Genomic DNA, 25,366 nt, shown 5'->3' on the forward strand with positions numbered 1-25,366 from the left:
GGCCCTAAACGTTTCAGATTCTTAAATGTTTGGACCTCCCATAAAGACTTTAACAGTGTTGTTAAGGCTAGTTGGGATTTGCCTATTCATGGTCAGCCTATTCAAAGGCTGGGTGCTAAATTAAAAAGGCTTAAAAATGACCTCAATAATTGGAATAAAATAAGTTTTGGCAATATTTTTCAAAGAGTGATTGATGCTGAAAAGGAATAGCTGCTTCCCAATCTCTTTTTGATTCAAACCCCTCAGATGCTCATAAATTAGAGCTTCAAACTAAGTCTGCTAACCTTACTTCTGTTTTACTTCAAGAAGAGGCTTATTGGAAGCAAAAGGCTAGAGTTAAATGGTGTAAAGAAGGAGATGCTAATACTAAATTTTTTCATGCTTCTGTCAAGGCTCAAAAACAAAAACTTTTTATTGACCAATTAAAAAATGATCATGGCCAGTGGGTTTCAGGAGAAGAATTAGGGAAAAATTTAGTCACCTTCTTTCAAGGCCAACTCTCCCAAAATGAGGTCCCAGATAGAGTCATCACAGAAGATTTTATCTCCCACATCCCTCAGATAGTTACCCAAGGTGACAATATTCTGCTGGATAATCTTCCAGACCATAATGAAGTTAAAAATGCTGTTTTTTCTATTGATGCAGGTAGTTGCCCAGGCCCTGATGGTTTTAATGGCCAATTTTTTCAATCTTGTTGGGATATAATAGAATCTGACCTAGTGGAAGCTTGTAAAGCATTTTGGAATGGTCAAAATCTCCCTAAGTCTTGTACTAGTACACTTATTGTTTTAATTCCCAAGGTTGCCAACCCTACCAAGTTCTCTGATCTAAGACCTATAAGCTTATGCAACCTCGTGAATAAAATTATCTCTAAGATCATGGCTATTAGGCTAGGTAGGATCCTCCCCAAACTTATCTCCACCAATCAAAGTGCCTTTGTAAAGGGCAGAGACATTTCAGATAATGCTTTATTGGCTCAAGAATTACTTGCTCATTTAAATAAGAAAGTCAGAGGCAACAATGTTCTCATCAAGTTAGATATGGCCAAAGCTTATGATAGAGTTTCTTGGCCTTTCCTAACTCAAATGTTGAGAAAATTGGGTTTTAGTGAGGGTTGGATAGACTTAGTTTGGAATCTGATTTCAAATAATTGGTTCTCAATCCTTTTTAATGGCAATTCTTTAGGTTATTTTAAATCAGGAAGAGGTTTGAGGCAAGGAGACCCTTTGTCCCCTGCCTTATTCATCATCATGGCTGAGTCCCTCTCAAGGAATCTCAACAATTTGTATTTGCTCAACCCTGCCATTTCTTATCAAACAGGAAGGAGAATAGATATTATTTCTCATTTGGCATATGCTGATGATATCCTTCTTTTTTCCAATGGTTCTAGGAAAGCTTTAGAAGTCTTGTTGAAGGTGCTTGCTAGGTATGAGCATTGTTCTGGTCAACTAATCAATAAAGATAAAAGTTGTATAATTTTTCCAAAAAAAATGCTTACTTCTAGGACTTTAAAGCTGATGGAGCTCACTGGCTTTAATCAAAGAAAGTTGCCTATCACTTATCTGGGTTGTCCTCTGTCTATTGAGAGGAAGAGGGTTAATCTTTATGATAACTTAGTTGACAAATTCAAGTCTCAAGTTGCTAACTGGAGTTCTTCTTTGCTTTCTGTTGGAGGAAGATTAGTCCTTCTAAAACATGTGCTATCCTCCTTTTCCATTTATCTGTTTGTTGTCCTTTCCCCTCCTAAAAAGATTCTTCATGAAATAAATTCAATATGTGCCAATTTCTTTTGGGGAAAGTCTGAGTTTGGAAACAGGTTTCATTGGGTGGCTTGGAGGAAGATTACTAGGCCTAAGGCTGAGGGTGGTTTAGACATCAGAGATATTGCAGAAATGGTGGTGGCCCAAAGTTGTAAGTTATGGTGGAAATTTAGACAAAACAAGTCTTTATGGGCTTCTTTTATGCACCAAAAATATAGTAGGAATTGTCATCCCATTCAAGCTCCTGTTTCAGGTTCTGTAACATGGAAAAGAATGTGTAGTGTTAGACAAGTGATGGAAAAAAATATTAAAGTCATCATTGGTCAAGGAAAAGTTCATATGTGGTGGGATAATTGGTTAAGGGATGGCCCTCTGGCTGCCTTAATTCACATTAATCCAAATTGGCCAACTTCTGTTCTTAGTTTCACTTTAAAACATAAATGGGATGAAAATAAAATTAGACATCTTATTCCTGATTTCATAGTGGAGAAAATCCTCAATGAAATCCCTTCCATATATGATTGCCCTGATAAGATGATCTGGATGCCTAATCAAAATGGTAACTTCACGGTTAAGTCTGCATGGCTTGTCACTAGGCAGAGTAATGTTTTCAATCCAGTTTATGGCTATATTTGGCATGACTTAATTCCAATCAAGATTTCCATCTTCATGTGGAAAGTATTAAATAATAAGCTGCCTGTAGATGAAAATATCAAGAAAAAAGGTATTAGTCTTGTTTCTAAATGTGATTGCTGTACTAATTTTCCTCATGTTGAAACTGTGGAACATGTTCTAGTGGAAGGGTCCATTGCTTGTCAAGTATGGTCCTTCTTCTGTAATTTTTTTGGTCTCAATTTTAGTAGCAATGCTCTTTTATTGAGACTTACAACTTGGTGGAAGCATAAAAACAAGACGTCAATCATTGGGGCTTTGGCCTGCATGATTCCTGCTTTTATTTGTTGGAATTTGTGGTATGCTCGGAATAAATGCAGGTTTGATCAAACTCAGCTTACTGGTGGGCAAATTATTGGGGAAATTATTGATCAAATCAAAGTTCAATTCCAGTGCAAAGTCAAGACTTTGAATATGGAACTCAGAGATTCAAATGTTAGTAAGCTCTTCTGTATTCCTATGAGAGCCAGCAGCAAAGGTAAGGTTTCTATTCTTTATTGGAACCCTCCTCCTCATGATGTTACTATAATTAATTGTGATGGTAGTGCCTTGAATAATCCTGGAGATTCAGGGGGTGGAGGTGTTATTAGACGTAGTTCTGACATTTTTGTGGCTGCTTTCTCTAATTTTTATGGCTCTAATTCCATTACCTTTGCTGAGATGATGGCTATCCATGAGGGTATAAATCTTGCTGCTTCTTTAGGACTCTCAAACCTGCTTGTTGAATCTGATTCATTAATTGTTATTAACATTCTTTCTGAGAGCATGAGTTGCCCTTGGAATCTGATTTACTTGAAGAGAGCTATAGCCAAAAATTGTATGTCTTTGGACATCAGCTTCAAACATGTTTACAGGGAGCTCAATGGTGCTGCAGATTTCCTAGCTTCCAAAGCTTCCAACACTAAAGTTTCTGTAGCCTATGACAGGTTCTGTAATCTCCCTCCTACTGTTAAAGGTTTGCTCCAAATGGATAGGTTGGGGATCCCAGCTTTTCGTATTAGAAAATAGGTTTCCAGTGGTTTTTCTGCTTGGTGTTGTTTGGTTGGTTATGTCATTGTTGTGTTTTTTCTTCTTGTTGCCGAGGTCAGGTTCATGCCCCCCTCGTTTCTTGTAAGCCATCGAAGAGAGGCTTTTTCTCTTCCTTGATTAATAAAATTCCGGGCTAAGCCCTTTTAAAAAAAAAAAAGTAGTGCTCGACATTTAGGTGAATTTTTCAGAGTCCAGTCATGTGTTGCTATTTTCAAAGTAGACGCACTTACTGTTCACATCTAATCCATATTTCCATATCTAATTAGAGAACTCAGTCAAAATTAGAAACAAGTCCCTGTCCAACCCCTTGAACTGAGTCCAAGTCAAGCCACAGGCCCACAGTACTATGAGGACATTTTCTTTTAATTTTATAACCCAAAATTAGACATTTTGCTTATTCTAAGCCAAAACATTAGACTTTTGACTACTTCATATATATGTAGAGAGAAATCCACCCATAGCTAGCTATATATAAAGTCTGTCTTATACCTCAAAAACAATATATTCATTCCAAGCAACAAGTTCTACGTCATTCAACCAAAGAGAACTTCTTTCAAACAATTTTTATTCCAAACAATATATTCATTCCAAAGCATAGTAGGTACTTCTTTCACGCCAAAGACAACCATGATCCACTTCCACAGTTTCAAGCCTAACCAACACAAAACCAATATTTCAGTAATGTAAGTACTTGATATTCCTAAACTTTGATCACTTAGTTGTTTTCCTTCATTTTTTGGTGGGGTTATTTATTGATTCTAGCGATGACTATTAATAAATTGTTTTGTTTCTTTTTTCTTTATGTTCAGAAGATGTAGAGCCCCAACTCCTCCACCAATTCAGTCAGGACGAAGTCCTCCACAAATAAATAGTGTGTTGAGGGTTATACCAATAGCAACAAACCTGAGAGAGGATCAAAGAGTTTCTATTCCAAGTTCCGTCACCGTCGATGTTGGAGATGATCAGAAAAACCAGAGTGCGTTAGATTCTGCGGATCGCAGCAAGAACTCAACATCTCCGCATTAATGGTAGGGTGTAAAATTGTTGTTTCCAAATCTTAAATTTAATTACTGTACATCCCATTGAGTTTCAAGATCACTTGTAATGGTAGGAAAAGTCTCACAGTTATTGTCAAATAACAGAATACCAACTAGTTTGTATCATTGTATGCACAAATATGCTCGTAACTTCAAACGCTAATGTTTGAAGTTGGGATGTTGATGTAATATTCTGTATAATAACTTACCTCCACATTCATTAATCTATAATTATATGTAATATTTAAGAACATTTGGATATTTTCATTTACTGGAAATGATAACAATCTTAAAATATAAACACAAACACGAATAACGGATAGAAGGCTAATGACTTAGACTAAGTACAGGATTGACAGACTATATGCAGGTGACCGTTGAGGCAACAACCTAATTCAAATAAGAACCATTAGTGAATTGACGGACAATGGTTGGGCTTGCGCACACCTAGCTCGACCCAAGTTTAGGTTTAATGGGCTGTCTAAAGGGCATGTTTACTGAGCACAAGTTAATTTTTTTGGATAAGTTTAGAGGACATTTGAGAGAACCCACGAAAAGGGATCTTCTAATGTATATAGAAATAATTGGAAAAAAACAACTTTTGTGTTTGTTAATTATTCGAAAATCAAATAAATCCATTCAATTTTGTCCAATTACCATATGGATGGCAGGCCTACCTTGGCACACTTGTCCTCCTCCAAAAATGGGGGTTTCTCTTTGTCTTTTTGTCAAGACTGGAGTAACTATGAACTTCATAGGTTTTTCTTCACTGGTTTGAAACATTATATATACTACAGGATGTATGTTAGTTTCAATTAAATTCTCAGTCAACAATTTCTTGACACTGCAGACTATGAACTTCTTAGGTTTTTCTTTGCTGGTATTCTTCATCCTCACCACTATTCTTGTTCAGTACTTCGAGACAAAATTTAAGAGCATTACCGTTCTATGGCATGTTAGTATCTCTTTTTATATATTTGCTTATTCTCTATCACTTTTCAATAAATAGCCCTAAAAGATTGATTGAGGGAGGACTTGGTCTTCGTGGGGGAAAAAGATTGAGAGGGTTCAAGGGCAGACGTGCAATTCCTATCTATTTTGGTGCCCCAAATGTCTTAGACGTTGTTCCTCCTCATCCAATAGTAGATGGCACAAAATTTATTTCCATGGAGGAATTGGCTTCTTATGTGAAGGCCCTGGCAATTGACTCTGCAGTAGCGGATGCAAAATATCATGCTTGGACAAGATGCAGTATTTTAGGTGGATATGAGGACTCCGCAATTCGTTTAAAATTGTAGAGTTGACAATTTGAATTCAATGATTTGGGAGGTGTTCCTCTTAATTTACCCCCATCAATTGATTGACCTAGTAGGCAAGCAAGTTGTAGGCGCTCGATCTACAATCGTTGAAAAGTCAAGGTGGGTTACTTGCAATCTGTAAGACCTTACACGTAGACAAAAGACAACCGGAAAAACCTAGGTGCCAGTGGGATGCCGGCCATAGTATATGAGGTATAGATCATCATCATGTATTTTCTTAAGGTTAGAAAATTGAATTCATCGATTAAAACTAACAAGCCAAATAGGTATTTGATCCAACGGTAGAAACTGTTTCATATTTGTATCAATATTTTGCCAACATCATCATGTATTTTTTTTCCTTAAAAAAAATACATGATTATCTATATCTCATACATTTTGTATTGATTATTTCAAGCATTTTTTTTAAAAAAAAAGAAAGAAGGTTTGTGGGTTCAAATGGACCTAATCAGGCCCTGCAGTAGATTGTCGATGGGGGGATTACAAGGAAATTTTGACAAAAAACATTGATATGTCAGTCAAAAATCATTATACAAACTATACGACAATCATACCATCTCAATTTACTAAAAAGGCATTGTATTATTTATTTTAAGCACAAATTTAACTTTTTGGATAAGTTTAGAGGACATTTGAGTGAACCCACCGAAAGGGATCTTCTAATGCATGTACAAATAATTGAAAAAAAATAAAGAAACAACTTTTGTGTTTGTTAATTATTCGAAAATCAAATAAATCCATGATCAATTTGTCTAATTACCATGTGGATGGCCGGCCTAGCTATATTACCATCAAACAGCTAATCTGAACTTCCTAGGAAACTTTACCAGTTCTGCTGGGCTTGAAATGCTATATATATATATATATATATATATGACAGGCTGTATGGTAGTCCTCTTCACATCAATTAAATTCTCAGTTTAACGATTTCTTGGCACTGCAGACTATGAATTACTTCTTTGATTTTTCTTTGTTGGCATTCTTCATCCTCACCACTATTCTTGTTTCAGCTCAAGAGGATAACAAGTATGAAGATGTTGTTAAGACAGTAAGAAAGATCAACAAGCATGTTTTGCTGACTATAAAGGTAATTAAGGGCACTTAATTATATTATGTTTTATTTTTTTCCCGATTTCTGGATACTAATTTGATGCTTGATTCTTGCGTGCACATAGAGCCCATATGGAGATCTCATTGATAAACCAAATCAACCAACTTTCAATCACTCTCTCTTAAGAGACCACATGATGATTCAAGTATAAAAAACATATATGTTAATTCATGTGTCTATTTTTACAATTTTTACTTTTAATATGCGTTGCCAAACTAATTAACTAATTGTTTTTGCTTCTGTAATTAAAAGGAAGTGCCTACACAAATGCTTAGAAGGAAGAAATATGCAAAGAAAAGTAGGATAAACAAAGCATCTCAAATTTGCCAACGAAATATTCCTATACGACGACTCACAGTTGCTGATGTTATGAGAGTCAATTCTACGCCTGAATTCAAAAAGAAACAAAAATATTTCAAACACCAGCTTCCTACTTCTTTTGATAACCATGAGGTCTTTCAAGTCATTTTAATTTTTACCTAAAAAATTAACATTTATTGATTAGATAACGTTTTTCACTCAATTCTTGTCTCTTTTTTATTTTTTTTGCATATATGCATGGTTATAGCATGCGAGTGTAAGGTATGCGGCAACAAAAGTCATATATGGGGTGGGAGCAACGATAAACAAGCAACAGCCAACGATCCATGAGGAGAACCAGTGCAGCGAAGCTCATGTTCGAATCCAAACAGGCTCAGAACAAAATTTTGAGAGCATTACAGTTGGATGGCATGTTAGTACCTTTTTTTCTAGCAAAAGTTGCAAGTAATTAGGTTCAAAAAACTTTTCATTTTTTTTTTTAAATTTAGGTATCCCCGGAGCTTCATGATGGTGATGATACCACCAGACTGTTCCTTTTGTGGACTGTAAGCTCACACCTAATTTCTATATATATATAACTAATTATATGCTATCATGACGTATATATATATTAATTTAATTTGCTCAATCTTACACTTAGAACGATGGGTATGAGACGAAAAAATGCTACAATTTTGAGTGTGATGAATTCCAGCGGATAGCAGATGAGAATGAAGAGATCGTACTCGGAGAGGTGCTTGAACTATCATATCCTCAATCATATATTATTGTAAAAATTTGGAAGGTAACTGATGATATATAGTTAAGAATTTGTTATATATATATAATCTCCCGCCCCCTCAACATGCTATATATTTTAACATCGATGATGATTTCGCCCTTCTATTAATTAAATCAGGATCAAGAACAAGAAAGTTGGTGGTTGTCGGTTGGTCATAAGATAATGGGCAAATGGAATAAAGATGTGTTTCCTCGGTTGGGAGGTCCATCCACTACTGTCGAGTGGGGTGGTGAGGTATGCGATGATCGGACAGAGATGGGGACTGGTCGTTTTGGACACATGGGACGTAACAAGGCTTGTTATATTCACCTCCTAAAGATCATGACTGAGGATACCTCCAACGAGTTGGTTCAAGTTCCATTCGGAGAACTTACAAAATGGGAGACAAAGCCAGATTTGTACGACGTCTCCATTGACCACCATGACCACTATATATACTTTGGTGGCCCAGGCTTAAACACAAATAACCCATGATGGATGCGTGTATGCATGCTAGCTTCATGTGGATCGATCGGGTTTTCCTAATATATTAACTACCTTGTTAGTTCATCACATAATGTATGTGGCAATTGAAACTTGATAGTGAAAGTGAAATAATATATATATATATATAAATATATGTATGTATCTTAATAATCTAATAAACTCTACACGCATGGATTTGAGATTCACACATTAGAAGAATATTTTTTTTGCATATTTAAAGAAAACTAAAAAATTTCCCATCCTTCCTAGCAAACTGATCTTCTCTAAGCACAGTTCATTCAACCAAGTGCGGATGCAAGATAGAAACACTACTCCAAAAAATTTGTTGAACCATTTACTGAATTTGTTATATTTCTGCAAAACATTTAGAGAACTAAGACAAGTTACTGAAAAAGTCTCTCTCTAATGTATGAACAAATATACGTGTCATGAGGAATGATCAATTCATATAATCACTCTTGAGCAAGTTACTCAATTATGTACAAGTGGTTTGTTTATATACATAAATCATCTAACGGTAACAAAGCAAATAAATAAGGAAAACCAATTTTGATGTTAAAGACACGTATACTTCCCAATCTTCTCCCTTGATATTTGGCCTATTGTAAGGCTTACCTTTGTCATAATTTAGTTAGTGCCTTGACTGGGATTTCTCTCCAACGGTACTCTGAGATTTATTTCCTTGATATTTTCCTTTGGTAAGGCTTGACTTTTGTAGCCCTTTAGCTATTGCCTTACATAGAATTAGATTTGTCTCCAATGGTCCGAGAGAGATTTTCTGCTGTACATACTCTGATTCCTCAATCATGCTTTGATGTTGGGCTTGATTTTTGTGACTATTATCACCCTTCCTCAAGCTGGTGAGTGGAATGCAATGGACTCCCAGTTTGACCCTAAAATTTGAAAATGTCAGCTTCGGAAGTGCTTTAGTGAAGATATCTGCTATTTGAAGAGGAGATGGAACATGTCGTGTAACAAGAGCGCCAACAGCCACTTTTTCACGAACAAAGTGAAAGTCAATTTCGATATGTTTGGTACGAGCATGGAAGACGGGATTGATTGTCATATGTAGAGCACCTAGATTATCGCTGAACAATTGAGGTGGCCGATGTAGGAATAAGCCAATATCGCGAAGTAAATAGGTAATCCAAGTAAGCTCAGCTGCAGTAAAGGCTAGTGCACGATATTCGGCTTCGGCGCTTGAGCGAGAAACGGTTGATTGTTTCTTGGAAGACCATGAGATACAATTTGCACCAAGATATACACAGTAACCAGATGTACTTCGTCGAGTGAGAGAACAGCCCGCCCAATCTGCATCACAAAATGCATTTAGAGTTAGATTACTTTGAGCTATAAAACGAATACCTTGGTCAATGCTCCCTTTTAGGTAACGAAGTATCCGTTTAACAGCTCGCAAATGAAGAAGAGTTGGTTGTTGAAGGTGCTGACAGACGCGATTAACTGCATGTGTGATGTCCGGACGAGTGAATGTGAGATACTGCAATGCTCCAACGATGCTACGATATTCTGTCTCATTAACTGGGTTGTTGTCATCAAGAAGTTCAGTTGGTTTAATTGCAATTGGAGTATTGAGTTTGGTGGCATCAAGCATCTTTGTCCTTTCGAGCAGCTCTTTCGTATATTTTGTTTGACTTAAGAACAATCCTCCACAAAAGTATTTGACCTCGATTCCTAAGAAGTAGTGAAGGGCTCCAAGGTCCTTTAAAGAAAATTCTTCTCCAAGTTTGGAAATGATGTCGTGAATGCATTTATCATTGTCACCTGTAATTATAACATCATCTACATATACAACTAATAATATTATATGGTCATTTGTCTTTAAAATAAATAAGGAAGAATCTGCTTGACCACATATAAATCCCAAGGATAGTAAAAATTGAGATAATCTATCAAACCAAGCCCGTGGGGCTTGTTTTAAACCATATAAAGATTTTTGAAGTAGACAAACATGATGTGGAAGAGAAGGATTGATAAAACCTGGGGGTTGTTCCATATAAACTGTTTCTTTGAGAAGTCCATGGAGGAAGGCATTCTTTACATCGAGTTGACGGATGTTCCACTTGGAGATAACTGCTATGGAAAGAATGGTGCGAATAGTTGTTGGTTTTACGACCGGACTGAAAGTTTCGTCGAAATCCATACCGGGAACTTGAGTAAAGCCTTTAGCAACAAGGCGGGCTTTATAGCGTTCCAAGGACCCGTCCTCTTTATATTTGATGCGATATACCCATTTTGATCCGACGATGTTTGAGTTTGAAGGTCGAGGAACAAGCTTCCAGGTTTTGTTGGCATGAAGGGCTTCCATTTCTTCTTGCATAGCCTTTTTCCATTGTTCCGATTTGAGTGCTGTTTTTAAAGACTTGGGTTCTTCAAACTCTGCCCGCTGCACTGCATTAAGAAGAAACATTTTAGATTGTAAGTCAGGATTATTTTTTAGTGTACCTCGTGTGATGATTGGAGTGGGAGGAGATTGTTCTTGTGGTGTGTTCGAGATCATTGGAAGTTCCACGAATAATCGTCCCGTGAGATCGCTATGAACATCATTGGAGCTTGTTGTTCCGTCATTCATGGTGACATCCTTGATGGCGCATGTAGTATTGGGAGATGTTACTGTTTCGGGCATCATTATGGGTGTGTGAGAGTCAATCTCAAGAGGTGTCATTGTTGTTGATGATGCCGGTGTGTCATCCATATTGAGGGGAATTCTTTCATTAGGAAGAGAGTTCCCTTCTGGAATTTGAGCTTCATGTGTTACATGAGAAAGAGGATTCCCTTCCTGACTGACAACAAGATCTGCAGGGATGTCGACAGAAGTGATGGGGTTGTTTCGATTCTGAAGAGTGTTCCTATCATCATGTCCAATGTTGGGAAAACAACAGTCAACTATTTTATTTTTCGGTGAAGTCGTCTTCGCTTGCAGTGGTGGTTTTGGATAGCTTTTCTCAAGCCATTCCAAGTCATTTGGATACTCTGTAACTGTGAGATCATGAGAGAGATGAGAAACATTATGTGCATAAGGGAAAATATTTTCATCAAACACTACATGTCTTGAGATGTAAACTTTATTTGTGGAAGGATCCATGCATCTATAGCCTTTATGAATAGGACTGTATCCTAAAAATACACATGGAAAAGTTTTCTTTGAAAATTTATTGTTAGAGGAATTTTTAATGTAAGGAAAACATTTGCAACCAAAAACGCGTAATCCACTATAATTAGCTTCTTTTTGAAATAATTTGAAGAAAGGAGTTTTCTTATTTAAAACAGAAGATGGTAAACGATTAATAAGAAAAACTGCAGTTAGGAATGCATCGACCCATAAACGTAATGGAATATGAGCATGAAAAAGTAGAGTAAGTCCTGTTTCGACAATGTGACGATGCTTTCTTTCGGCGACGCCATTTTGTTCCGGCGTGTGTGGGCAAGACAAGCTTTGGATGATGCCACATTCGGAGAGATGGTTTGTGAATATTGTTGAAGTAAATTCTCCCCCATTGTCTGCTTGGAAAACCTTGATTTTCCTGTCAAATTGATTCTCAACCATTCTTTGAAAATTTAGGAAGCAATCAAAGAAGTCAGATTTTTTCTTTAAGGGATATAACCATGTGTATCGAGAGAAATCATCAATAAATAGAACATAATATCTAAAACGTTGAACAGAGGAGACCGGGGCCGGTCCCCATAAATCACAATGAACTTTATCTAAGGGAAATGCAGAAATATTATTAGAAAGATTAAAGGGTAATTTGCATCTTTTTCCCATTTGACAACTATTACAAATATCCTTCTTTTCAGTCCAACTAGAAATGCTAATCACTTTACTTGTCTCTAAAACTTTTAAAAAATTAGAGTGGGGATGTCCCATCCGTTGATGCCATAAGGAGTATGTTTCATCCCCTCCCTTGATTGCTTGAAGAGCTCTTATTTCATCCCTCTCTAATGCATAGAGTTTTCCATGTTTACGCCCCTTCGCCAATATCTTTCTGTTGTAATCCTTAACAACAAAACCATTAGAGTCAAACTCAAAAATACAGGAATTATCATCTGTTAATTGGCTAACTGAAATGAGATTTTTTGTTAATTTAGGTACAACAAGAACATCATTTAAGGTTAATTGTCCATGTGATGTAAGTAAGTGCATATCACCGGTGTGAGATATAGGTAGTTTTTCTCCATTTCCTACATAGATTACTTCATTTCCTTTATATAATTTTGGTGAAGAAATCTTACCGATATCATTGGTCATGTGTGTTGTGGCTCCTGAATCGGCATAGAAGTTTGGATCAATTTCGTCATTGATGTTCATTGCCGCTAAAGCCTTGGGAGCTTCATTTTCCTGATATGCATAATCATACCTATTATAACATTTCAAAGCTGTATGATTGTACCTGCCACATATCTGACATTGGATGGTTTGTTCATCCTGGTTGGCCTTTTGATCTCCGTCATGCCGAGCTTTGTTCTTTTCCATTCCAATATTGACATTATTCCTTCCATTGTAAAAATTGTTGTTTCGATTCTGATTGTGGTATCCTCGTCCAGCAGGGGTGAAGCCGCGCCCTTGTGAGTTGAAGCGTCCCCCTCCTCTGCTGAATCGACCACGACCTCGTTGACCAATGAAGGCTTGCCCATGGTTGATTGTTGTGCTTTTTTCCTGTGAGAAGATCATTTGTTCATGATTTTGTAAAGATAGAACAAATTGAGTAAGTGTAGGATACGGTGGTTTCGAAAGCATCGCAATTCTGAAATCAAGATATTTTGGTCCGAGCCCTCGTGCAAAGGAAAAGACTTTCTCGGTCTCTTGCACTGGTTTGTTGATCGCAGCAAGCTTGTCACATATAGACTTGAAAGTTTTGTAAAATTCAGAGATAGAAAGATCTCCCTTTGTCAAGCCAAACAAGGAGTCTCGCAGCAGTGTTTCCTTTTCAAAGGAATTTGGAAGCAAATGCTCTTCTAGTCCGTCCCAAAGCTCTTTTGCAGTTCCAATTCTTTCCACCATTGTCATAGCTTCTTCTCCCATGTTGCCGAGCAGCCAAGATTTAAGTAGTCCGTCATTGGATTGCCATTGCGCCAAATCTGGATTTGGCTTCTCGACACCTTCATTGTTGGTTATGGTGGCTGATGGAGTTTTCTGTGTGAGATGATGTTTTATTCCTAAACTCTCTATCAAAGGAAGGACTTGGGCTCTCCATAACAAGTAGTTGGAAATTTCCAACGTGATTGAAACCATGCTTTTGCAATGGTGAAACTCTAGAATTGACAATTTTGGTTCACTGGTAGTCATTGTGTGTTGAGAAATCAGAGAAAGCTCCGATACCATGAAAAAGTCTCTCTCTAATGTATGAACAAAAGGAAATAACTTGACAAGCAATGAGGAATGATCAATTCATATAATCACTCTTGAGCAAGTTACTCAATTATGTACAAGTGGTTTGTTTATATACATAAATCATCTAACGGTAACAAAGCAAATAAATAAGGAAAACCAATTTTGATGTTAAAGACACGTATACTTCCCAATCTTCTCCCTTGATATTTGGCCTATTGTAAGGCTTACCTTTGTCATAATTTAGTTAGTGCCTTGACTGGGATTTCTCTCCAACGGTACTCTGAGATTTATTTCCTTGATATTTTCCTTTGGTAAGGCTTGACTTTTGTAGCCCTTTAGCTATTGCCTTACATAGAATTAGATTTGTCTCCAACGGTCCGAGAGAGATTTTCTACATACTCTGATTCCTCAATCATGCTTTGATGTTGGGCTTGATTTTTGTGACTATTATCAGTTACATTGCGACCTACATTGAGCCAAAACTCCACAGCTGGAATGCATACAATTACATACATGCTTTGCCAGTAAATCTAATCCAGTCTATGGGGACATTTCTCTCCAGATTATTAGTGCGTTGATGTAGACCTCCTGCGAATGGTAGAATCCAATCCACTCTGGTTTTCGTGATCATCTTCAACATCGACAACGCTTGGAATAGCGAATCTCTCCGCTCTCAAGCTGTTTGTTGTCGTTGGCGAAATCCTCAATACACTATTCTTTTGTGGAGGTCTTCTTCCTGGCTTAACTGGTGGAGGAGTTGGGGATTTACATCTTCTGAACATATACAAACACAATAATATGAGATTCATAATCATCATCTATAGTCCATGAGAATCAATATACAAACCCAAATGAACGAATCGAAAATGAGCAAATGAAAGTGTTCAGGAAGAAATCAACTTACATGAATGAAATATTCACCATGGTTGTCTTTGGCATGAATGAAGTGCCTACTAGAGCCATATAATTAGTTGTGTATCTGCTCAATCTCTCTTTGGTTGAATGAATTACTTTGTTGGTATGAATTGTTTTTGAGGCCCAAGACAGTCTTATATATAGACATTCATGGATATGAAGTAGTCAAAAGTCTAATGTTTTGGTTTATGGGTAGTTATGGTTTTTACGGGTCCATATGGTTTTGGAACTGCGCGTTGACCTGGACTTTATGGTATGAAAGACTGAAACTCAGGAACTTCCTAAAGCCATTTTATATTGACCATTTTGAGCAGCTGATTTTTTATTTTTATTTTTTTTAAAGGTCCATAGGCCACACACACGTTAAGCCATGTCCGACGGGCATGAAGGTCATCACAGCGGATGAAAACCATCCAAATCTCAATCTCCTGATGAAAATGGAACCCTGGACCTCAAGGTCCTGGGCAGGCAATCTGACCAACCAGGCCATCTCTCATTCTCGAGCAGCTGATTAAATCAATGCAAAGCCACCTATATTGACCAACTAATCCAATCCTTTGGTTTTCTTATGTCAATAATTGTAGTCTCACATTACCGGGTTAACATAACCCAACTAAATGTTATATAAACAAAGGTCTATCTCTCCTCTCATACAAGTGACGCCTGTAATAACCGGTTTTCGTTCGGACCAAAAAACAAAAAGTAAAAAGTAAAATGAAAAGAACACAAAAAAAAAAATCCAAATCCAAATCCAAAAATTCTTCTTTGTTTAAAATCCATGGCCTCGTAGATTTATAAAAATTCAGGGCCTTTTCATCCAAACAAGCCCAAATCTTGACCCAATATCTAGAAAGTCAAAACCCTAGAAAATATCTAGGAAATAAAAGAACAAAAATAATATGAAAAAAATGAATAAAAAGGTGAGATGTGTGGTGTGGATTAAAAGGTAAGAAGAAGAAGAAGAAGAAGAAGAAGGAAAAAAAAAAAAAAAAAAAGAGTAGGGTTTTGGTTTTGTTTAAGAGTCAGAGGAATAGGGTTTTGAGGTGGGGCTTTTTGTGAGAAAGAGAGGGCTTTTTGGTGGAAAAGGAGGATTGAGAGTTGGAGAGAGAGAGGTGGCTTTTTGTGAAAAAAAGAGGAGGCTTTTGGTAGAGAAAAGAGGAGGCGCCGGAAGAGAGAAAAGAAAAAGGGGAAGGACAAAAAGAAGAGAAGAAAGAGAGGAAAAAAGAGAGAAAAAAAAGAAGAAGAAGAGAAGGGGAAAAGAGAGTTTATTTTATCATCTCCTGGGTTCTATCCTTTGAAGGTAAAAATATTTTTTCTTTGCTAGAAATGACATCTAGATTTGATTTCTCGATTGGGATCTTTGTGTGCTTACTTATGTTAATATTTGGTTTTGATATCGGGCTCACTATGTTGATATCTAGTTTGTGATATTTGGTTTTCATTTCTGATGATGGATGCCTGGTTCTGATTTTTCGGGTTTTGATATTGAAATATTGGTGGATGATGAGATGATTTCCATGAAAGAAACTGCCCAAAGCTATTTCCGATCGATCGGATGGGGCGTCCGATCGATTGGACCATGTGTTCATGAAACTTTACCCAAGGCTATTCCCAATCGATCGGACCATATCCCGATCGATCAGCTAGACCTCTGATTGAATATGAAGCTCACATTTTTTATGGTTCAAATTTGATTTGAAGAGGTGTTTATATGTAAAAATGGAAAATGTGTTTATATGTGAATCTCTTGATTGGAGCTTGATATATGTGTTTATATGTGTGAATCCATGTTGGCTCGTATAATTTGGACATTTATTATTTGGATCACGTGTATGAGTATGGATTATGAGTGTGTAAGTTTGAAATTGAATGTAGGTCATTCAATTAAGAAAACCATAAGTTGGTTTTCTTTATTTGAATTATGGACCTTATCTAATTTCATTCTTGAAGCTGTCATAAGTTGACAATAATAGTTCAAATTGATAAGTGACACTTTCCCAATAGTCCATTTATGTCATAAGTTGGTATTTAAAATTAAATCTAGTTTATACCATAAGTTGGTATTTTCATTAAACCTATCAAAAGTTGGTAGTTCATTTATTAAACCTACTAAAAATTGGTAGTGTATTTTATTAAATCTACCATTTATTTTCATTTCGATAAATAGTCGGTTAGTGTCTTATTTCAATAAATTTGCTCCTTTATAGTCAATATTTGAACAAATCATTATTTATTAAAAACCATTTGCTAAAATGCTATCAAAAGTTGATAGTGTTATTCTAAACTTTTTCTAAAAAAAAAAACTATCATAAGTTGATAATAATATTCCAAACTTTTTTCAAAAACTATCATAAGTTGATAGTGTTATTCCAAACTTTTTCAAAAAACTATCGTAAGTTGATAGTATCCTTTCAAACTTTTTCCAAAAAAATTATCATAAGTTGATAGCGTTATTCCAAACCTTTTTTAAAACTATCATAAGTTGATAGTATTTTTCATACAAACTTTTTCTCAAAACAATTATATCTTGCAAAGAGCAAGTTTCCATGAGATAGCCATTAAATTAATTAGGGTAACCGTTTTCAAACGGGAGTTGTGGGGTGTCTAACACCTTCCCCACACTCAATCGATCCTCGTACCCCTTTTCTTTGATTCGCAGGTCTTTACGGTGCCCAATTGCACCTTGAAATAATTGGTGGCGACTCTAAATGTTTTTCATCCTCCATCACCGGTTCGCGTCGTGACCCCGGTTGCGACAACGCCTTTTCTGAATCTTAGTACTTTTGGAGATGTTCTATGATCAAAAAAGTGCGTGTTGGTCTTTGACCCAGAACATACAATATCATCTTTCTTCAAAGTTTTTAAATATATACATCCTTTTGTTCTTTCTTTTTTTGTAAAATTTTCAAATTTCGGACATTTTTTGGACAGTGTAATGAAAACATTTTATGTCATTTTATGTCAAGAATGTTTAGAAAATTATTGAATATTGGCTAGTTTATGAGCCGAACATGCTTTTTTTTTTTTTTTTTGTGGAGTAAGAGTATGAACAAGTTTTGTATGAGCTTCATCTAGTTCCGAAAACTCGAGGCAAATAACCAAATTTTTGTTCTATAATTTCGAGTCATACATCGACGTCTAGTTCTGGTCATTGAACAAAAGAAAATTTGAAAATAATAACCAATCCATGATTCCATCTACTTTTCTTTTTGTTATGACTTGTTGTCCCACGTCGTTTTGCTAAGCCAAGTTATGTGGGTTAATAAGAGTGAGCCCCCTCTCACATATAAGAAGTCTTTTTTCTTGAGCCAAAGTACCATTAAGTGAGACAATCCTAGGGAAAAATAAAGCTGTGTGAGCCCGATATATTTACGGAAATCGATAAATTCAAAGTGGACAATATCATGTGTGTGAATGGGATGGAATTTCTAACATAGTATCAGAGCATTGTCTAGCTCGGACTCTCGATCATGTTGGACGGGCATTCACATGTCCACTTGTTGAATCCGGCATAGCCCAGCTCACAAATGTGGATGAGTGTTATGACCTCTTGTTGTTGTCCCACATCGCTTGGCTAAGCCAAGTGATGTGGCTGATAAGAGTGAGCCTCCCTCTCACATACAAGAAGCATTTTTCCCTTGAGCCCAAGTAACATAGCCAAGCGATGCATGTGGCTTATAAGAGTGAGCCTGCATCTCACATACAAGAGGCATTTTTGTATTTTCCCTTGAGCCCAAGTAAGATTAAGTGAGATGGCTTAGGAAGAAACAAAGTCATGCGGGGTCGATATATCTACAGGAACCGATAAACCCAAAACGGACAATATCATGTATGTGAGTGGGATGGGATTTCTAACAATAATTCTTTTTTTTTTCATTACTAGGTTATTAACAATACATTTTATAATAGGAATAGTGCTACAAGTATATAATCTTTGGATGAAATTCCCATCAAATTTGCTAGAATAACCATAAAACGTGATGCTCTCTAGTTTTATATATGCACTAAATATTTGGCTAAATCATTGTTTATGTCCTCAATCTTTTTATAATTTCTCGATTATGTCCTCAAAGTATAAAATTTATTGATTATATCATTGATGTTTTCAACTTTTCTCAATTCTATCCAGATTTTGAAATTTTCGATGGTTGATGACCGGAGCTTGTTGACATGACACCGGATATACGGAAACCTATTTCCATGTCATATAATTTTTAAAAAGAAAAACCACATCACTTAAGGCATAAACCACTCAAACCCTAGAACCTTAAATCTTAAAAAAAAGTCACGTTGGAAGAAAAGATTCACAATTAAAACCCCAAAAAGCCAATTTAATCTTCCAGATCTAAATCTCAATCGAACTGGATCACTATGGGAGAACTCAATCAAAACTTGAATAGAGATCCCCAAAAAGCTTGCCCTTCATACTGCCAGTCTCCCAAACTGCACCACCGCACTTGCACCAATCGACTGCGAGCTCGTCTCCCTCTCCAGCTCTACTTCATCCTTGAATCTTCCCCCTTCTTCTCCAACGAAGCCGCTAGCTTCATCACTGCCTCATCGGAACTCTCTCCCCTAAAATCGCCCCTCCTCTTCCTCCTGGACTTCTCCATCACCGTCAATTAGTTCTCAGTCCTCATACCGGCCTTAGTTTCCTCAACCTAAAAATCAAATTAAACAAAACCCATTAGAGATAATCACAATAAAATCAAACCCAGTTTGTGGATCTGCCCATTATGCTGTTTGGGGTTGATTGAATTGAGAGAGAGATTGGTGTGTTTGCAAACAAATGAAGAGTAGTTGGGGTTCTGATCAAGCTGATGAGAAAGACGAGTGGTTGTGGTAAATTATTAATTATAAAATGTTTTTTTTAGTTGGCTTTATTTTATTATTAAATGTGACGTGTAATGCACATGTGTAACTACCGTTTGCCACCTGTGCAAAAACCGGGGAGTAAATTGCCGGAAAATCTAACTCGGGACACAATTGGATAGCTTTTTGAAACATCAAGGATATAATCAAAAATTTTGTGAAACATTAAGGACATAAACAATAAATTTTAAACTTCAATGACATAATCGAGAATTTTGAGAAACTTCAGGGATATAAACAATGATTTAGCCCTAAATATTTGCACATTAAAAAGAAAAAGACAAAAACTCACACATTCTTAAAGGGTTAAGGAAAAAGTGGTAGAAATAATTATATATATATATGCACATTAATGCTTGGATGTTGATGAGTCTCGATTGCTGTGAGTGAGTCTAGTAGCGCCATCATCGTCGCCATCTCCATCTAATTGCTTCTGGTTTTTGTGATCATCTTCAGTAAAACTGATGTTATGTAAAGAAACTGTCTCCGATCTAACACTTCTGGTCCTCTCCTCCTGCACCCTATCGATCTGTGGTGGTCGTCTATGGGGCTTAATCGGAGGTGGAGTTGGGGCTTTACATCTTCTGAATTAAAGGAAAAAACGATATTAATTAATTAATTGTCATGATAACCCTAAGAACTTATAGACAGGGAAAAAGATAAAACGAAATAAAAAGAAAAACAACAAATGAACTATTATATAAGTAGGAATATAATAGATATCAACAATGGGTAGTAATATCCTTGTGGCCATACGCTGAGTTTTTACTTAACTTACCCTATCGTGGGAGATTTCTGTGTGCATATCGAATGTCTAAAAGACAAATTTGTACGCTGAGCTTTGAATCAACTTATCCTATACTGGGAGACTTCTGTGCACATATCGAATATTTAAAAGACAAACTTGTATAATGTCGTTCTCAATTACCGAAAAAAAAAAAAATATATATATATATATATATATATATATCAACTTACATGACACAAGTTCTTCGTTTGTTAGGCTTGAAACTTGGCAAATAGAGGATTGTTTTTGGCATGAAGATACCCAGACCCATAAGAGCCATCATCACCAGCTGAATGAATGATTTAATTTCTTAGTGACTCTTAGTTAATTGAAGAACTACATGGATTACTATATATATGGCAATGGCTTGTCTTTCATTGAAGAAATATTCTAATGTGCTAAAAATTTACTTTTTATTTATTTATTTTATCATAAGGTATTGTTCTATCTTCAGTTGAAAGGGTTTGGGGCATAAGCATGAAACCAAATAATAAGGTCCATTTGGTATGTTTTCTGTTTTTTTATTTTTTATGTTTTTTATTTTTTAGAAAATATTTTTTTTCATTTTTTTGTTTTCAAGTGATTTCTCATTTTCCATTTTTTTCTAAAATGGAACACAAAACGTATTTTCAAGATTGTTTTCTATTTTTTAAAAAATAAAATTAGAAAAATACATGAAAAACAAGTATGCCGAACGGACCATTTAATATTCTCGTATTTTACGGTAAACTATATGCATATCACCATATGGGATTGATTCTTCTTTCTTACATCCACCGTCATTCAAAATAAAATTGACAAATTCCCCATTCGAACTCAAGCATCTCCAAGTCTAAACCATTCAAAATGGTCAAGGAATTTTAGGAATGTACACTTTGTTGGTGCAAAATGTCTCTCAAATTAATTATAGAATGATAAGAGGCTAAGGACAACAAAAACTCTCAAGTCTCTTCTATACGCTACATGTTGACCAATGCAACTCTAATGCGCCCTCTTTAGAGAGATTCCACTACATATTAATTCGTCCATGTTTGGTGAAAACACCAATCATTAATTGAAGCTGATAACGTACAAATCTAGCCTTACGAACGTACCAAGTTGATTCGAACTAAGCTTCTTCGGGTGTTGTTGGTGTTGAATATGGTGTCTCTGCAAGATGTTCAAATGTAAGATAAGAGGTCCCTGGATATCTGTTCCTCGGAAAAGACGTTATGATAGAAAAGTCGGAACGTGAGGAAGCAAAAGGTTAAGAACTTCGTAACTTGGAATTCTTAGAAAGATAAGTATTGAAAGCTGTGAATGAATTTTACTTGGCTAAAAGTACCTACTCCTCCGTTATGGAGTGTGATCCTTGTGATGAGAAACTTCTAGTTTGATTATGAGATACCTTCCATTGTTCTTCAAATTGGGGTAGGACTCCTCTTGGGTAGTTCGAAGTCCAAACCTGTTGTGTAGTCTGAATGCTTATCTGATCTGAATCCAAGATAATCGGCTACTTGGGTATCAAGATAAGAGATCCGAGATGTCCCACAAATATTAATGTAATATTCATTTTAATTCTAATGAAAAATAAGCAAAAACAAGTGTAAAGTGAGGTATAAAAATATGATATTATCATAACACAAAGTGTAAGTTGACTGTATCAAATAGTACTTTTGGTCACCGAAAGAAAAATTGTTGCATTTTGATCATCTAAAGTCAGATTTTGTTCTTAGGCGAGATTTTTGTTAGAGCCCAACACAAGTCCCACGTTGAAAAAAATAGAAAGAAGAATGGTTTCTTGACGTTGAAAAAAATAGAAAGAAGAATGGTTTATAAGGAATGGGAGGTCCAACTCAATGGTTCAAACTTTTGAGGAAAATGATTTTCCTCCAATGTCAAATAAACTCATGTGTTAGGTCCATGTAATGTGCACTCACTCCCGATCCAAATTTCACATCAATTTTGGCACACTCCGATCCGTGAACAGTCAATTGATGATGTGATGAACCTTATTGTAGAAGGGAAGGCAAGAATTGTCAAGGATAGGGGTATAAATGCATAATCCATGGAGCAGGAAACGATATTGATACCTGAACTCGGTTGAAACATCATGGAGCAGGAAACGAGATCTCTATGAGATACTTACTACATATATGAGTGTCATCTGAGTTACTCGTGATTTTCTTCATAGGAGGGACATCTGATAAACTGATTAGCATGTACAATAAAAAATAACCTCACACAACGTGCAGGGTCAAAGGTTCCAACTACTTGCAATCATCAGATTCAAAAGTCAATGATTTATGCTTCTAATTGCAATCTGTCTCTTGACTAAATGAATAATGACTCTATTTAACTTGCATCACAATTAGGATACAAAGTGATTAAGCCATTGAAATCACAACTTTGCTTCTCAAAATCTTATGTAACAATGGAGAGGCTGACACGGTTCTATAACGTTCTGTATCTTCTGTTTCTCTTGGCGTTGCAGATTGCTTGTTCTTCGTCACAATTGTGCTCTGAAGATCAGTATCTTCCCTTGCTTCAATTCAAAAACAGCTTTTCAAAAAGTAGAATGGCTTCATCAGCTTGTGATGAATCTCATGGCACGGTTTCTTATCGGAAGACTAGTACTTGGAAGCGAGGCACGGATTGCTGCTCGTGGAATGGATCGCCTGACGGGGGAAGTGATCGGCCTGGACCTCAGTTGCAGCAGATATTACCAAACAATAGCCTCTTCTCACTTCACCATCTCAAGAAGCTTAATCTTGCTTACAATGATGTCAACATGTCCTGGATCTCATCCGAGTTTGGTATGCTAACTAAATTGACTCATCTCAACCTCTCTAGCTCTGTGTTCGATGGGAAAATCCCATCTGAAATTTCATACCTTTTGGGGTTGGTTTCGCTGGATGTCTCTTACAACTATAGATTATCCATTGAACCACCAAGCCTAATAAGCATTGTTGGAAATCTAACAGTGTCAAGAGAACTAGTTCTTGACTCTGTGAACATGTCTTCTGTTCCTCCTAGTTCCTTCACAAACCTGTCGTCCTCCTTGACATTACTTGGTCTTGGGTCCTGTGGATTACAAGGGGATTTTCCAGGGGAAGTGTTCCAGTTACCATATTTGGAGAAACTAAGGTTTTCTGACAACAATGATTTATCTGGTCGTTTTCCAGAATCTAACATGAGTAATTTTCTTCAGTTCTTGGACATCTCTTGGACAAACTTTTCAGGGCAACTACCGATTCGGTGTGCGAGCTCAAGTCCTTGAAGACTCTGCCACTCTCCAGATGCAAATTTACAGGGCCAATTCCATTATGTTTTGGTAACCTCACACAAATTACTTCCTTGGACTTTTCAATCAATAGCTTTGATCGCGAAATCCCACCATCATTTTCAAAGTTGGAGACGCTCATTCTCTTGGACATTTCATCAAACACCTTCAGCGTTCAGATCCCAGAATCATTTTCAAACTTTCATCAGCTTATTCACTTGAATCTTGTATCAAACAACTTCACCGGCCAAATCCCCAACATATTTGGCAATCTAACCCAGATTTCTTACCTAGACTTATCGCTTAATCGACTGACGGGATCAATTCCTTCTCAAGTAATTGGTCTTTCAAATCTCACTTCTTTCTCAATGTCTGCTAACAAATTCGATGGCACCATACCATCTTGGTTGTTCAATCATCCATCTCTGGTGCACCTAGACTTAAGTAGCAATATGCTTACTGGTAGCATTGGCGAATTCTGCAGTAAATCGTATGATTTTATCAGTTTAGGTGACAATAAACTAAGTGGGTCAATTCCTAGCTCAATCTTTGAACGAGAAAATCTTACAGAGCTCCATCTTTATTCAAATAACTTGTCTGGCTCTCTTGATCTTGACTTATTTGCAAAGCTGAAGGTCTTTTTGCTTAACCTTTCATCTAATAAGCTATCTTTGAGCAGCAATGGCAGCTACAAGCACTCTCTTTCTGCACCATGACCAAATTCCCAAAATTCTTGAGAGCAGCAGAGAACATGATAGAGCTTCACCTTTCTGAAAACAACATTCAAGGTCCGATACCCGAATGGGCCATGAAGATGTGTAAGGATTCACTCCAAGTTCTGAACTTGGGTCACAATTCTTTGACACATATAGAGAAAATTCCATGGAGAAAACTTGACCTCCTCAATCTTCAATCCAACTTGCTTCAAGGGCATCTTCCAGTCCCTCCACCGTCCACCACATTCTTTTCGGTGGCGAATAATCAGTTGACCGGAAAAATCCAAATCGCAGATTTGTGATATGAATTCACTACAAGTCCTCGACTTGTCCAACAACAGCTTGAGTGGCATGATTCCAACTTGTCTGGGGAACTTCAGCAATGAAATTTTGGCATTGGATTTGGGGAAGAACAATCTTTCCGGTACGATCCCAGCAACATTTCCAGAAGGCAGTAGTTTGAAGAATCTTGACCTTAACACCAACCAGTTGGAAGGCAACATTCCTCAGTCTTTGGTGAACTGAAAGATGCTTCCAGTACTAAATGTTGGAAACAACAACATCAACGACACTTTTCCACACTTTCTGGGGACACTTCCAAGGCTTGACGTTCTTGTCTTGAGATCCAGCAAGTTTCATGGTCCTATAACCAATCAAAAAACCATTTTCTCCTTCCAGTTCTTGCGAATCATGGACATTGTTCACAATGAGTTCACAGGTCTACTACCAACAGATTATATCAGAAACCTCAAAGGTATGATGAATGTTGTGGATGAATCCGATACCCCATTGCAATATGACGGTCCGGGGAGCGATTACTATCAGGTTTCTGTGTTGGTAACAATGAAGGGATTCCAGTATGTACTTGTTGGAATCCTAAACATTTTCACAACCATTGACATATCCGGCAACAGATTCCAGGGACGTATCCCAGATGATGTTGGAAAC

The 25,366-nt window shown here is 36.7% G+C and overlaps 2 protein-coding genes across 2 annotated transcripts; both read left to right on the top strand.

The window, feature by feature from the left end:
• Window positions 1-5,988: 5,988 nt before the first annotated feature.
• Window positions 5,989-8,550, top strand: LOC119987713. Its single transcript, XM_038832635.1, has 8 exons — window positions 5,989-6,009; window positions 6,761-6,904; window positions 6,993-7,073; window positions 7,181-7,381; window positions 7,497-7,661; window positions 7,738-7,794; window positions 7,890-8,033; window positions 8,148-8,550. Exons 1-8 carry the CDS (start codon window positions 5,989-5,991, stop codon window positions 8,502-8,504), a joined length of 1,170 nt encoding a protein of 389 aa, XP_038688563.1. The 3' UTR covers window positions 8,505-8,550.
• Window positions 8,551-22,853: 14,303 nt separating this feature from the next.
• LOC119987714 (receptor-like protein Cf-9) lies at window positions 22,854-24,720 on the top strand. Its single transcript, XM_038832636.1, has 3 exons — window positions 22,854-23,566; window positions 23,662-24,337; window positions 24,382-24,720. The coding sequence occupies exons 1-3, from the start codon at window positions 22,854-22,856 to the stop codon at window positions 24,718-24,720; spliced, it is 1,728 nt and encodes a 575-aa protein (XP_038688564.1).
• The last annotated feature ends 646 nt before the right edge of the window (window positions 24,721-25,366 follow it).

This window comes from Tripterygium wilfordii, chromosome 21 (assembly GCF_013401445.1).
Source record: "Tripterygium wilfordii isolate XIE 37 chromosome 21, ASM1340144v1, whole genome shotgun sequence".
NCBI lineage: Eukaryota > Viridiplantae > Streptophyta > Magnoliopsida > Celastrales > Celastraceae > Tripterygium > Tripterygium wilfordii.

Bases quoted from the DNA above. Each gene is read 5' to 3' on its own strand.
- LOC119987713 (XM_038832635.1), top strand. From the start codon at position 5,989: ATGCCGGCCATAGTATATGAG. The intron at 6,905-6,992 runs GTAATTAAGGGC...GCGTGCACATAG, and splicing joins ATGTTTTGCTGACTATAAAG to AGCCCATATGGAGATCTCAT. The intron at 8,034-8,147 runs GTAACTGATGAT...TAATTAAATCAG, and splicing joins TTATTGTAAAAATTTGGAAG to GATCAAGAACAAGAAAGTTG.
- LOC119987714 (XM_038832636.1), top strand. From the start codon at position 22,854: ATGGAGAGGCTGACACGGTTCTATAACGTTCTGTATCTTCTGTTTCTC. The intron at 23,567-23,661 runs GTTTTCTGACAA...CAAACTTTTCAG, and splicing joins CCATATTTGGAGAAACTAAG to GGCAACTACCGATTCGGTGT. The intron at 24,338-24,381 runs GTCTTTTTGCTT...ATCTTTGAGCAG, and splicing joins ACTTATTTGCAAAGCTGAAG to CAATGGCAGCTACAAGCACT.